General features: G+C 39.4%; 1 protein-coding gene across 2 annotated transcripts; it reads right to left on the bottom strand.

The window, feature by feature from the left end:
* Positions 1-3,121: 3,121 nt before the first annotated feature.
* sgca (sarcoglycan, alpha) lies at positions 3,122-13,741 on the bottom strand. Of its 2 annotated transcripts, none has more exons than XM_057826382.1 (11): positions 13,593-13,741; positions 13,391-13,510; positions 13,157-13,308; positions 13,008-13,074; positions 12,696-12,894; positions 12,451-12,619; positions 5,553-5,761; positions 5,453-5,479; positions 5,206-5,379; positions 5,103-5,129; positions 3,122-5,033 (listed from the first exon to the last, which is right to left on the bottom strand). In XM_057826382.1, exons 1-11 carry the CDS (start codon positions 13,627-13,629, stop codon positions 5,027-5,029), a joined length of 1,188 nt encoding a protein of 395 aa, XP_057682365.1. In that variant the 5' UTR covers positions 13,630-13,741; the 3' UTR covers positions 3,122-5,026. The 2 variants fall into 2 exon arrangements, with proteins under 2 accessions (XP_057682365.1, XP_057682366.1); XM_057826383.1 differs by having other exon boundaries at positions 13,391-13,507; positions 13,593-13,728.
* Positions 13,742-14,463: the final 722 nt, after the last annotated feature.

Raw genomic sequence — 14,463 nt, 5'->3', positions numbered from 1 at the left:
TCATTCGGAGCATAAAACACTGCGTGAAATATGAAATAAACATGCTTTTTGCTGTCATAGTCACTTTAACATGGCGCAACAAAGAACTAGCGATTTTTTTCTTTACAAAAACAGCAGCATTTTCTAAAATTCAATCTTATATGGAAAATGAAGTTGATTATGATAGTTTATAATAGTGCTCAGTGAGGAAAAGTTAGCTACAGATTTTGACCGTGGAGAACTTCAAATAGCTTGCATTGTAGCCATATTGTTGTTTGTTGTTGCTGCCGCCATGCAGAGCGCTGTTGGATATTCGTGTGCAGTTTATTTGAGTGTTGTTAAAAGTGGGTGTTAAACCGAGGCTTATTTGACCTTTTTAATTTTCAAATGCATTCATGTGTCATTACGCCGTCTACCTGCGGGGATTTGTATTATAATACACAGGCGCTTTTATTTCCAATACAAAAACTCCAAACACACTGTAGGTGAAATGGAACACTGTCTTTGTAGTAGCCTTGTAGTAGTACATAAACTATCCAGCATGCGTGTGGACTGCCATTGTGCTTTGTATGGAGAAAAAGCACCAGCATGACAAATTTGGACCAAAACAGCTATTTTTGTTTAGGGAAAAACAAAATAAGGGTCCTCAGCACCCCCTGCTGTGAGTGACTTCCAGCGCCCCTGCAGCACTTAATTTCTTAAACATTAATCTCTAAAAAAAACTTAATGCATAAACAAGCTTTGGACCTTAAAAATTTACTTTGGCGCTTTCTGGTGGACTAAAAGCGAAACATGCTTTAAGGGTAAATTGGAACATAAAATTATTATCTTTGTGCATACTAATTTCTATTAGTACAGGTTGTCTCCGGGTTACGATGTACACGATTTACGTGATTTCGACTTTACAAGAGAAGGGTCTGAGCATAGAGTCAAGCGACAGCAGCTACAAAGCACGCCTCATACAAACCACGCCCCCTGCAAACCACGCCTGCTGGTGGCATGAAGAATTTGTTTATTATGTGAATTCCAAAGGGGTTTTGGGACAAAAGGCCATAGCCCAATTACTTACCCCAGACTTAACTAAACACAGGGCTGTGCCTAAACATAACTAGATTGTAACCTTTGCTTTGTTGTTGGATGAATGTTGGGAAGTCATTTAATGTTGTGTATCAACCGTTAAAGTTGTTAAAATTGCTCCCGTTAACCATTATTGCTTTATTTTCCTTCTGTATACTTTCGACATGTAGAAGTGTTAAAACTGTTTCAGCATTTAAAGATAGATTCAAGTCAGGATTTTGCCGATGTAGGAGTATCATGGATAAAACGTAACTCACCTTAGGTTAGGTACAGCAGAGCCTGCCTGAGAAGTCTACTGCTTTAAGATGGCAGCTGTTTACTAACACCGCTGAGTCATTTCATATCGAGTTCTATACATATGATATCTATTGAGACGCATCAGACACTACCGCCATAGTATCATGTGGGCGTAGTTTGTCGCGACGTGGTTTGTACGAGGCATGGTTTGTAAAGGCTATCGCTTGGCTCTGGGCTGCAGTCCGGTATTATTGCTTTACAACGCTGAAGTCTCGTCCGCCATTTTGCCTCCAGTCATTTGTTTTTTGTTTTTTTAGTCATGTAAACATTGTACCTCACAGTATCTCATTTTTTGCTTTATTTTATTTTATTTTATTTTATTGTACTTATATGACTGTTCCGCCCTTTGGAGAAATGTGTATTTGATTAGAATGTTGACTTTTGTTTTGTGATACATGCTTTTCTTTTGGCGCAAGAAGCGTAGAGCAGGTCGTACTTCCGCACGCGAGTAAGAGCGCATGTACACAGAAGAAGAACGTTTTTGCTCACACGAAGAAGAGCGCACATGCACATACGAGGAAGAGCGCATTTGCCCCAACTTAGAAGTCGCACAGCCGAGTGAGAGATAGAGAGATGGGAAAGATTGCAGCTAGTTAGTATTTAGCTCCAACGTCTTGGCGAGGACAGTACAATGACATATAATACATGTTTTTGGATAGTTATTTTGAGAATTAGGGGTACTTAAAGGGTTAATTCAGACTTATGCGGAAATTCGGGTTACGTCACCACCGTAGGAACGGAACTCGTTCGCAACCCGGGGACTACCTGTATATCATCTATACCGCTTACCCTTACTAGGTTCAAGTGTGAATTCCCGTTTTGGCCCGAATATAAGACGGCCCTGATTATAAGACGACCCCCTCTTTTTCAAGACTCAAGTTAGAAAAAAGACTTTTTGAACACCAAATTAATTTTTATACAGAAAATAATTACAGTACATCTGAAAAAAATGATTATAACAATATATTTGAGAGAAAAAGCATGTTATTTTGCCTCATTCAAATCTTGATATCTGAACATTTAAATATGTAAACTGAAGTGCAATCACATTCGTACATGAATGGCTTCTGGTTTTTGAAATGTAAATAAACCAATCTATTTTGATAAAACAACAAAATTGCAATAACTGCATTAACCATCAAAGTGAAGTCTAACTGTAACTGTAGTCTTTAAACAAATCTGAAGAAGGAAAAACATTGCAATAAAATAATGCAAACTGGTTAAACTGCATGGCTGAGAACTGTCATGACAGAACATTGCTTCAATGATATCTGGCGTCATCTAGCGTCGTGAATGGGGAGAGTAGCTGAAATCTGTCATGACAGAACATCGATTCAATGATATTTGGCGCCATCTAGCGTCGTGAATGGGTATAACGTCTAGAAGCAAATATAAGACGACCCCTTCTTTTTCAATCTTATTTCAATGCAAAAAACACCGTCTTATATTCGGGCCAATACGGTATTTGGCTTTGAACGAGAGCCTGGATTGGTCACCGGCCAATTGCAAAGCACATTCAGACGAACAACTAGAGTTGTACAATATTATTGGGTGGCCGATATTATGATTTTATAATTATTAACAAACAAAACAAAACATGCATTCATTGAACACGACCAAAAACTACGACAATTAAACGAGTAAAAGCGTAGCTATATATAGATTTTACAATTATTTGCTAACCGACACTATCGGCACTATAAAAGCCTTCTAAAATGATATCGGATAATGTCGACATTGTTTTTTCATTATCGGTTTTGGGCCAATATGCATGTTCCCTTCAAAGTAATTGTAGAAGCCTTCTGCCTTTTTACAAGGGCTGGTCACAGCTTAGCAAAGCAGTCATGCTGATTGACCATTATCAAAGTAAGATGCTTAGGATTTGTTATGTGAGCAGACCATCGTGCAAAAATTAAATGAACAATAAATGAATGAAAAATAAGGAAGTATAAACTAAATATAGTGTTGCAATATAGGCATTTTTCCCATAACTTCAGTTGAAGTTATGTAATTTTTCACAGAATGTTTATTTGGAAAACAATGAAGTTGTTACATTTATCATTATTAAAGCATCCAGTGGGGAATCACAATACAATTAGCAATTGTAACATTATGTCAACGACCTCGTGTATCTGTATTGGTTTGATATCGTTATCAGATTTTTGGAGTAACAATACCAGGATATAAGTTAAAAAGTCCTTATCGGATAACTCTACTAACACCCATTCAAATTTGGATTACACTTATTTAACAGCAATACAAAAAAAAAAACATTGAAATATCATTCTGCATTATATCTTACATTTATTTTTGTTAACCATTAGAGCTAGTACCAGGCTAAGGCCTTTCAAAATATTTGGATTTGATAAAATTAGGAAAAAGACAAAGTTTGAAATTATGGATTTATACATACAGTAGTTACTACTTGAAAATGCAATTGGGTTTTGCTCTCCCATCGGTCACTTCTTATTACACCTGTTGAGGCATTTTTCGGGTCCCTTCGTTGTTAACTCATTGGTTGCCATTGACAGAGCTAGACGTTCAATCCATTTTGAATGGGAGGGTCTAAATGGATTGGGTGTCTAACACCGTCAATGGCACTTTAAAATAGAGGTAGACTGATATATGGAATTTTTGTTCTAACATTGGCCGATAGACACACACACAAAAAAAAAGCTTATAAAAAATTTGGATTTTGATCAGGCATCTGTGTGGGCCATTGGTGCCGCCGCTGACTGATGGTAGGACCACGGAAGGACCCTGAAGCAGCTTGAAGGCAGGCTGCTACAGGAAGCTTCAGGCTGCCTGTTTTGTAAACTGTTTTTATCTTGCATGATTGAATATGCAATGATGCTTTAGCCTTTTAATGTGCTTTCTGAGTGATCAATGCACTCTAAATGTAACTTTTATCGTTAGCGTAGTAGTGTCCTTGAGCAAGATACTGAACCCCACGTTGCTCCTGGTGCTGCATCACCAGTAGGTGGATGGCGAGATAGTGTAAAGCGCTTTGAGCGCCTTGAAAGGTGGAAAAGCGCTTTATAAGTATAACACCATTTATGTTAGCATTAGCATTAGCATGGCGAGCATCCGCTTAAACCCTCACTTTTTTACATCTCATCGTGATGTCCTGGTGGGTTTAATTATTTGAAGAAAAAAAAAGTACTGTTCTTGCTGAGTGCGTATAATCATAAAAAGAAGTGCTGCGTTCGTTGGTTTGGTTGCAGAAGACCGAATGAAACCTTTTAGTCCCAGGTCGTCATTGTAAATTTGAAGTTGTTGAAGCATTTTTTTAAAGAATCCCTTTCATAATCTATGTGCTTAAAAAAAAAAAAAAAAAAAAAAGTAGACCTGCCTCAAATATCAGCTTACAAAATCGGCAATCGGCAGAAAATATTATTTGAAAATCCCATATCGGTCGACCTCTACTTTAAAATGAGCAATCACAGCCAGTCTATGAACATTATGTGTAAATATAAATTACCTCAACTAACTTTTTTATTTTTCGTGAAAGTCCAAATTGCCACAACAAAGTTTTCAAAATGTATATTAGTACTAAAATACTGAAAATATAATCAAAAACAAAGGCAAAAGGGAAGCCTAAAGTTAAGAAAAAAACACTCACAAATGCTAACAACACATTCTGCCCTCTTGGAACACGGCTCTGTCAGCGCTCTTACTTCCTGCAGAGGCAAACGCAACATATTATGACTTTTAAGCTTTGGAAAAGCCAAAAGAGTGCAAAATCTTACCTTGGCAATGGGTCGACATGAGGGTCGCTGCAAGTAGCAGACAAAAAAACAAAATCAAAGAGGAAAGACTTCGAATAAAAGGTGTAAAGAAAAACGTTCTTACTGCTGAGCCATGATGAGGGGCATACGGGGGCTGTCAGAGGGTGTCGCCCGGGCCCCTGTGCGGCTGTCAAACATGGGTAGTGTAGAGAGCGGCGGAGGGGCGCTTCGGTGGTCCGCCATATTCCTCAGCTCGTCAGTGTTGTCCAAAATGGTGTGGTGGTGGTACAGTTGGATTCTGTGCCCCCATGGAGAACATTACAATTACTGTAGCTCCCATCCCAAGTTTCCCACCCACCCTCTTTACTTACTGGTTTGTCTTTGCGTTCCTCTTGTCACTGTAAGAAAACATAACATTTTGTATTTGATGTGATCAAAGAGTATTTCAATGGTGCCCAGTTGTATACATACACGCCCTCGCGACGTCCAAACATGATGTAAGCGAGCAGCAGGAATAAGATGAGGGCCAGCGCAAGTGGCACGATGACCGTCACGAGGTAGTCCGGCAAAAAGTCGCGGTCCTCTGGGGACTCGGGGGGCTCAAAGTCCACACCGGCCTCCAGCACACCGGACCCCAAGGTAGGGGTGGGTGGGCTTGGTTCTTGCTGGGACAGATCGAACTGCAAGGGGTGTTGTCAGGTTGTGAGGCCACGAGACACATTTCCTGTTTATGTGATTTCTTAGTACAGTGGTACGTCTACTTATGAATGTCTCTACATAAGGAAATTTCAGGTTAAAATATTGCCTCTTGTTACGTAAGAAATTTCAGGATAAGAAAGGCAAAAATACAGTATGGGCTGCTACTCGCAGCTTCCAGAGTTTACTGAACGTAACATGCTTATAGCTGGTCTGCCATTGGCTATTGAAACATCTTCCTGGCATCAATTTGGGTAAGATAAACCTCTACTTATGTGTATGTGTGTATCCCAGCGTACTCTTCATTCGTCCCTCGTGTTCCGACAGCTTTACGTGAGTGTATTAACATTTATCCTTTATTTTTTGTTTTTTTACATGATGCACAACTCTCACTTTATTGCTATTGTGCAATAATCTAATCTTAACCCTTTAAGGTCTGGGGCTATTTTGTCTGATTTTGCATGCCTTTGAAGTTGCCTTTATATTTCAAAGAAAGAATTGTTTACGATGGCCTGGTTTGGTCCCTTTTTTTGTGACACCTTGAACTTCATGTCCAAACTGTTGTTTCATTCACTGACCAATTATAAATCATCATTTTGGGCCCAAAAAGACCAAAAATTCCAAAATCGTTTTGTCAAATTTTTAAATATTGATGTCCAATTGACAACCAAACATGCGTAACGAACCATTTTGAAACTTTGTAATATTTATTCAACATGTTAGGATGAACATTCAACCAAAAAAATTTAGAATAAATAGTCTTATATTTGACAATTCAACATAAACAACAGGTATAGCCATAGGCGTTTTTTGCCTTTATACATGCTCTAGTCAAAACAGGTTATATACAGCAGACCGAACAGTGAAAAAATATATACCATCTAACACAAAAAGTGTTTAGAGGCCGTCTCTTTATGAGTTTAGGTATTGCGGCCCATCACCTGATGAAAACTATGTACACACAATCAAGCTTCTTGAACACACATTTATATAGACAAATTGAGAAGACTGATTGTGAGGGAAAAAAAATATATACAACATTGGGGAAAAAAAGTATTTTCAAAAATATTTACAATAAACAAGTTAAATTTTTTTCAGGCATGCCACTCCGAAAAGCAGTTTCGTACTGGAATTCGACACAGGGCGACATCACACAGCCCACACTTCCATGGGGTGTCGGTCCTCTTTCCACCCTTCCATTTTCATTTCACTTTACTTTCATTGTCACTATAAATGTACATGGAAAAAAAGTCAGTATTTATGAAAATAATAAAGTATAAAATAAAAATATATACAGCAATAAATAATAATGGAAATCTATATGTATGACAATAGAAAGAATACCATAGCTGAATATGTGCTACATCCCTAATCTTCATATAGAAAGAAGATCATCACAATTATAAATTCCTGCCTTGGATACACACAGTGCACGTACGACTTTGATCTGATATGCACATTTTATTATTATATACACAAACACACACTTATATTGCATCAAAATTAACTTTGTCTTGCAATATCAAAAGAAACTTTCAAAAGAAACTTTTTCAGCATCAAAAAAAAAAAGTGAGTTTGCTTACCTCTGCTCGTCGATGGCGTCACCCACGTGTTCAAATCCGTCACTATCTTCACTCGAGGACTCTTCCGAAGAAGACGATGATGACAAATTTGGACCATCCTCTTCCTCAAGTTGATCAAAAAGCACAATTGCCTGCGCTAAATTTAGTTTTCCGTTCATTCTCAAAGTCACACAAAGTCGCTGCTCGAGCCACACGGCCGTCGCTCGCCACCTCGCTGCTTCAGAACACTCCTCCCTCTCGTTCGGTGGAACCTCGCACGGCAGTTATATTTATTTAAAAAACGCATTTTGTGCTTCCACTGTGACTTCGAAAGGGTTCGTTTGATTTGTGTTTTTTTCATGGAGCTTCCGTTTTGAAAAAGGACAAGAAATGATGGAAATATAGACATAAACAAATGATCCATGCAGCGTTTTAATGTTTTTTTGAGAGGACAATAAAACTATAAAACTTAAATGACAATATCTCACGTTTTAGTTGGTCGATTGACTTCAAATAATGACGAGAGTAAACCGCAACTTCCGCACTTTAAAACGAGACCAACCAACGGCATGTGGGTGACGTAATTAAAACGTGAGGGCGCTTCAAAGACGACGTGCGCTGAGGACGCGCCGGCGCGTCCTTCGACTCTCAAGGGTTAACATGTATTTGTTACACATTTTGATGCATTTTAATGCTTTATTTACCGTATTTTTCGGACTAAGTCGCAGTTTTTTTATACTCTGGAGTGACTTACGTGTGAAATTATTAACACATTATTATATCATTTCACATGTTCTTTTGGTGTTTTGGAGTGACACTGATGGTTTGGTAAACTTGTTAGCACGTTTTTTTATGCTAGAGTTACCTGAATAACTCTTAATAGCTATGTTACGTTAATATACTGGTCACTTTCGCATTTCATTGTACATGCATCATGTAACATTATCATACTGTACTTATTCAGCATGTTGTTCTCTTAAATTGCCTTTCAAGATGACATATCTGTTCTATGTGTTGGATTTTATCAAGTCAATTTCCCCCCAAAATGCGACTTATACTCCAGTGCGACTTATGTTTTTTTTTCCTCTTCATTGCGCATTTTTGGGCTGGTGCGACTTATACTCAGGTGCGACTTATAGTCCATAAATACGGTATATATGAATTTTGGGGGGGGCTTGGAATGGATTAGGGCATTTACATGGACAACGCGTCTCTACTTATGGAATTTTCAGTTTACGTAATTTTGTAAATAGAGGTACCACTGTGGTGTAAATTTTAGGGATGTCCCGATCACATATTTTTGTACACATGTGAGTTCGAGTCACCGGATTTTGAGTCTCGATCCGATACCTCGGAAATGTATTGAAATAAAACAAAGCATACTGTATCTAAAAGTCTTCTTTAATTCCAATTTGAACAAAGCTGCCCCAACATTACAGCCAATAAGAAAGGGCTATTAATACAGCAGCCGTTTCAATGAAGCAAAACGAAAATTTATAAATCCCTTCTTTTTTTGCAAGTTACTTATCCTTCAGTGTAATGAACTGAGTTATCTTAGTTATGATTTTCTTGATATTTTGCTGTCGCTGGACATTTCCTTTGTTTGTTTCAGTACCAGTAAAGCGTACTTTCTGTATATTATTATGATTTTTTTTTTTTTTTTGCAATATCCTACAGACAAGTTTCCAAGGTACTTCTGCTTTACTTCCGCATTTCTGCTCATGACTTTTTTCCATGTTCTCTAACCAAAACAACAATGGAGCTGGAGTGGCATCACTCATCAAAACCCCTCAAAATTTTTTTGATTTGATTCAATTTGGAAATACAGTGGGGCAAATAAGTATTTAGAAAACTACTAATTGTGCAAGTTCTCCCACTTGAAAATATTAGAGAGGCATGTAATTGTCAACATGGGTAAACCTCAACCATGAGAGACAGAATGTGAAAAAAAAAAAAAAAAAAATCACATTGTTTGATTTGTAAATAATTTATTTGCAAATCATGGTGGAAAATAAGTATTTGGTCAACACCAAAAGTTCATCTCAATACTTTGTTATGTACTGGACTGTCTCAGAAAATTAGAATACACAATATTCTAATTTTCTGAGACAGTCCTGTACATTAATCCACCATTTAAAGCAGGGGTGTCCAAACTTTTTGCAAAGGGGACCAGATTTGGCGTGGTAAAAATGTGGGGGGCCGACCTTGGCTGACGTCCTTTACATAGAACAATATACAGGACTGTCTCAGAAAATTAGAATATTGTGTATTCTAATTTTCTGAGACAGTCCAGTACCCTTTGTTGGCAATAACGGAGGCCAAATATTTTCTGTAACTCTTCACAAGCTTTTCACACACTGTTGCTGGTATTTTGGCCCATTCCTCCATGCAGAGCTCCTCTAGAGCAGTGATGTTTTGGGGCTGTTGTTGGGCAACACGGACTTTAAATTCCCTCCACAGATTTTCTATGGGGTTGAGATCTGGAGGCTGGCTAGGCCACTCCAGGACCTTAAAATGCTTCTTACTCATTTGTTGCCCTGGCTGTGTGTTTGGGATCATTGTCATGCTAAAAGACCCAGCCACGTCTCATCTTCAATGCCCTTGCTGATGGAAGGAGATTTTCACTCAAAATCTCTCGATACATGGCCCCATTCATTCTTTCGTTCACACAGATCAGTCGTCCTGGTCCCTTTGCAGAAAAACAGCCCCAAAGCATGATGTTTACACCCCCATGCTTCACAGTGGGTATGGTGTTCTTCGGATGCAATTCAGTATTCTTTCTCCTCCAAACACAAGAACCTGTGTTTCTACCAAAAAGTTCTATTTTGGTTTCATCTGACCATAACACATTCTCCCTGTCCTCTTCTGGATCATCCAAATGCTCTCTAACGAACCGCAGACAGGCCTGGACGTGTATTGGCTTCAGCAGGGGGACAGGTCTGGCAGTGCAGGATTTGAGTCCCTGGCGGCGCATTGTGTTACTGATAGTAGCCTTTGTTACTGTGGTCCCAGTTCTCTGTAGGTCATTCACTAGGTGCCCCCGCGTGGTTCTGGGATTTTTGCTCACCGTTCTTGTTATCATTTTGACGCCACAGGGTGAGATCTTGCATGGAGCACCAGATCGAGGGAGATTATCAGTGGTCTTGTATGACTTCCATTTCATAATAATTGCTCCCACAGTTGATTTCTTTACACCAAGTGTTTTACCTATTGCAGATTCAGTCTTCCCAGCCTGGTGCAGATCTACAATTTTATCTCTGGTGTCCTTCGACAGCTCTTTGGTCTTGGCCATAGTGGTGTTTGGAGTGTGACTGACTGAGCTTGTGGACAGGTGTCTTTTAAACCGATAATGAGTAAAAACAGGTGCCATTAATACAGGTAACGAGTGGAGCCTCGTTAGACCTTTTTAGAAGAAGTTAGACCTCTTTGACAGCCAGAAATCTTGCTTGTTTGTAGGTGACCAAATACTTATTTTCCACTGTAATTTGGAAAGAAATTCTTTAAAAATCAAACAATGTGATTTTCGTTTTTTTTTTTTTCCCACATTCTGTTTCTCACAGTTGAGGTTTACCCATGTTGACAATTACAGGTCTCTCTAATCTTTTCAAGTAGGAGAACTTGCACAATTGGTGCTTGACTAAATACTTATTTGCCCCACTGTACATCGTGCTGAATCCATTTTTGGAGATTCTGTGGGTTCCTCTGGTTTGATTTTGCAGTTTTAACTTTGTCTACACACTGCTTACTTCAACCGCACTTCATGTTGTTCTGTCTAAACCGGAAATCCGTACAGAAAATGTCAAAGATGGCGCCGCCCAAGTTTCGCTTAGATAACTTGTTTATACCTCTGGATTATTTTGTTGCTTGTAGCCCTTAACCCAGTCCTTCTGAAACAGTGGGGCGCGCAAAGCGATGCAGGGGAGGATTGCGCATGTGACCTCGGGGAACATACTTTTTTGCCATACTAGAATGAAGTGTAATTGGACATCTACTCAGTGGGTGGCAGTGGCACCCTCATTTTCAGAGTGTGCGCAATATTTTTGGACCAAACAAGAACGCGCAGCAAAGAACAGGAGATATGAAGAGCTAAAATGAGGAAATTTGACAAAAAGTAGTGTTTGGTTTCACTTTTAATACAGTAGGCAACGAGGAAAGACCAGTATGTTTACTGTGTCTAAAAATGTTGGCAGCAGACCGCATGAAGCCAAATCAATTAAGATGTCACATTGATAAGCCGCTTGATTTTTTTTTCCAGCGAAAACTTGCCAAATATTGACAACAATCGTCTAGCTTTGTAAATGTTACGTCAGTAAACCAGCAAGCACTCTCAGCATCATAAAAGGTGGCATACCAAGTTGCCCAGTGCACAACATAGCAAAAGGAGCTGACACTGCCTGCAGCAAAAATAAAAACTGTCCCTCTGTCCAGTGACAATGTTATTTTTGTTCTATTAATTTTGGGGATTTTTCGGTCAAATTGTTTGGCATATTGTACTCTGAGTTAATGTTGCTAATCAAATTGAATTTATTATTATTTATTGATTTTTTAATTGTATTTTTCAGTATCAAATGGTAAAAAATGTACCTTGTGTGTGTTTACAGTTTGGATGTGACTTTTTTAATTTTAATTTTTTAAATAATTTAGGCAAATTGATGTGCTTTAAATCTTTTCTGTTACGAACAAAACAATGTTAATAAAGCTACACTCTATTGTAAGTTAATCTAAATTACTTTTTTTCTTTAATGTTAACATCACACAGTGTTATGTACAGGTGTACTCATGATAATTTTATAGACAAACGATACTATATACAGCGGAAGCAGAGAGTTGGGGGAGCGCGAAACATTTATGTCTTCCTTGGGGGGCATAACCAAAAATAATTGAGAAGCACTTCAGCTTAACGCATTCACTACCATTGACAGTTACAGACATCAAATCGCTGGTTCTGAGTAATCACGTTTTACTGTCAATGAAATTGGATTGGATGTCTAGCGCGGTTAATGCCAGCCAATGAGTTAATACAAAAAATAAAATAAAATAAATACATTTTAAAAACCTTATCATCTTATCATAGGACATCCATAGCAAATGTACAAAGAAAATGGTCTCACCAGCTCGGTGCTGCACCAACTGATGCAGTTGCTGGGGATTCTGCAGAAGTTGCATCCCCCAGGCACCTTGACCTTAGCACCCGCTGCGCACTGTTGCCGATGCGCTGCCGTCTGTGTCCGCAGAAGGCATGAGGAGAAGTTCTGCTCCGATCCCACCTTCACGTACACTCTGGAAAAAGGGCAAGATTAAAAATTAATCAATTGGGGAGCTGGAAAATGCGACAAAAACCCAAATTAGCGATTACCCTTCGAAGTGTCCCGCCAGCGGGAGAGGCACACGACCACCACGGTCTAGAGCGTTGGAGATGTTGACAATGTCCAAGGCCTCAGTGTCCCACAGCTTCTGTAGGTCTTGCTTGATTTCACCCTGGACAGGAGGGGGCAGCACTTTCTCGATCTCACGTAGCTTGATGAAAAATTCCGCCTGATAAGGTGGGGTCTTGGCTTAAGTGGGTGAGGGAGTAGCATGAATTAGAAATCAGATTTGATTTCAAATATGAATTCAGCTTTGAGTTTGGTCAGGGAAAATTAATCTAGTTAAGCAAGATATTTTGTACCTGCATACACGTTAAGGACGAGAATTTGCCTGGTGGTTTCATAGCTTCGCTTGTTGACAGCATAAACCTGAAAGAGACAAGATGAGATTATCTTGCAACTCTTACCAGTCAGCAACTACAAAACTCCAACTATTGACTGTGAAAAACACCTCAATGACGCTTTTCCCTGGAGACATTGGTGTCCCATAAAGAAAGCCGTTGTCGTAGGGATGTCTCTGGGTGAAGTGCAGCCACTCAGGGAGATCTGGGAAGTACTGCTTGTTGCATTTAAACACCATCGGGTCATCGTAAAGGCGCCCCACTGCATATTTTTTTGAAAGTTGACCAACTTAACGAGGAAACAACAGGAGGTACATCCAACAAAACAGGGACTGTACACTTACAGTAGAGTTGGGACAGTGGCTCAAAGTCACTCTGGAATGTCTCCCTCATCAACTCATAGGAGAAAAACTTCCCTGCCGGGATGTCGAATTTGATCTCTGCATGAGCCGAACTCACAACTGCTGTACGAGCAAATATGACAATAGAAAACCTGACTCGAGAGACACAAATAAGAGTTGTACACTATTTTAAGATCAAACTTGCCTGTTAGAAGGAGGAACCAGCTCCAGCAGCCTGCCATCTTGTTTTGGCCTGTGATTGACAGCTGCAAGTGCACAGTAAGAAAGACTTGCCAGGGTTATTTTGGACTCTCCCGCCTCCAAATGACATCCAGACAGGCGTCACACTTCTGTCTGGTAATTATATATGTAAATAATAATAATAATAATAATAATAAAGTTTGTTTTAGGTATTAGTACGTAAAGCAAGTGAATTGTACTACAATCATTTCATACAGATAATAACATTTGTGCAACTATAAGAAGCATCAGATAGCCAGGGCTTCATTCCCACTGCAGATAAATGTTAAAATAGTAAACAGTTGTTGGAGAGATGCCAACTGTTGCGGTGATATTTGAGCAAGGCACAGTGCAGCACATTCTGGATGTGATCTAGCTCTGTTTTGTTTTGTCGGCACTCTACTTGTTAATGATTTAAATTGTATTTTCTTTTTTGTGGAACACCCAGTGGCCATGGCAGCGCCTCGAGGGCATCAACACCTCCCACTGGAGTATGATACTGTGCATGGGTGAATGTGAGCCAATGTAAAGCGCTTTGGGCACTGTGATGGTCACATGATCAGACACTGCAGTTCTGATCGCCTGTAGGTGGCGACATTATCCCAATGTAGGGGGTGCATGTTAATTTGCTTCAAGGGTGTAGGTTTGTATAGACCAGGGGTGGGCAAACTATTCCACAAAGGGCCGCAGTGGGTGCGGGTTTTTGTTCATACCCATCATGAGGACAGCCTTTCACCAATCTGGTTTCTTACAAGTGCAATCAGTTGATTGCAGTCAGGTGCTTCTTGTTTCCACTGAAACCTCATTGGTTAAACTGTCTGTGCTGAATCAGTTGG

This window comes from Corythoichthys intestinalis, chromosome 21 (genome assembly GCF_030265065.1).
Source record: "Corythoichthys intestinalis isolate RoL2023-P3 chromosome 21, ASM3026506v1, whole genome shotgun sequence".
Classification (NCBI taxonomy): domain Eukaryota; kingdom Metazoa; phylum Chordata; class Actinopteri; order Syngnathiformes; family Syngnathidae; genus Corythoichthys; species Corythoichthys intestinalis.
This window is presented reverse-complemented; position numbering and strand designations above follow the sequence as displayed.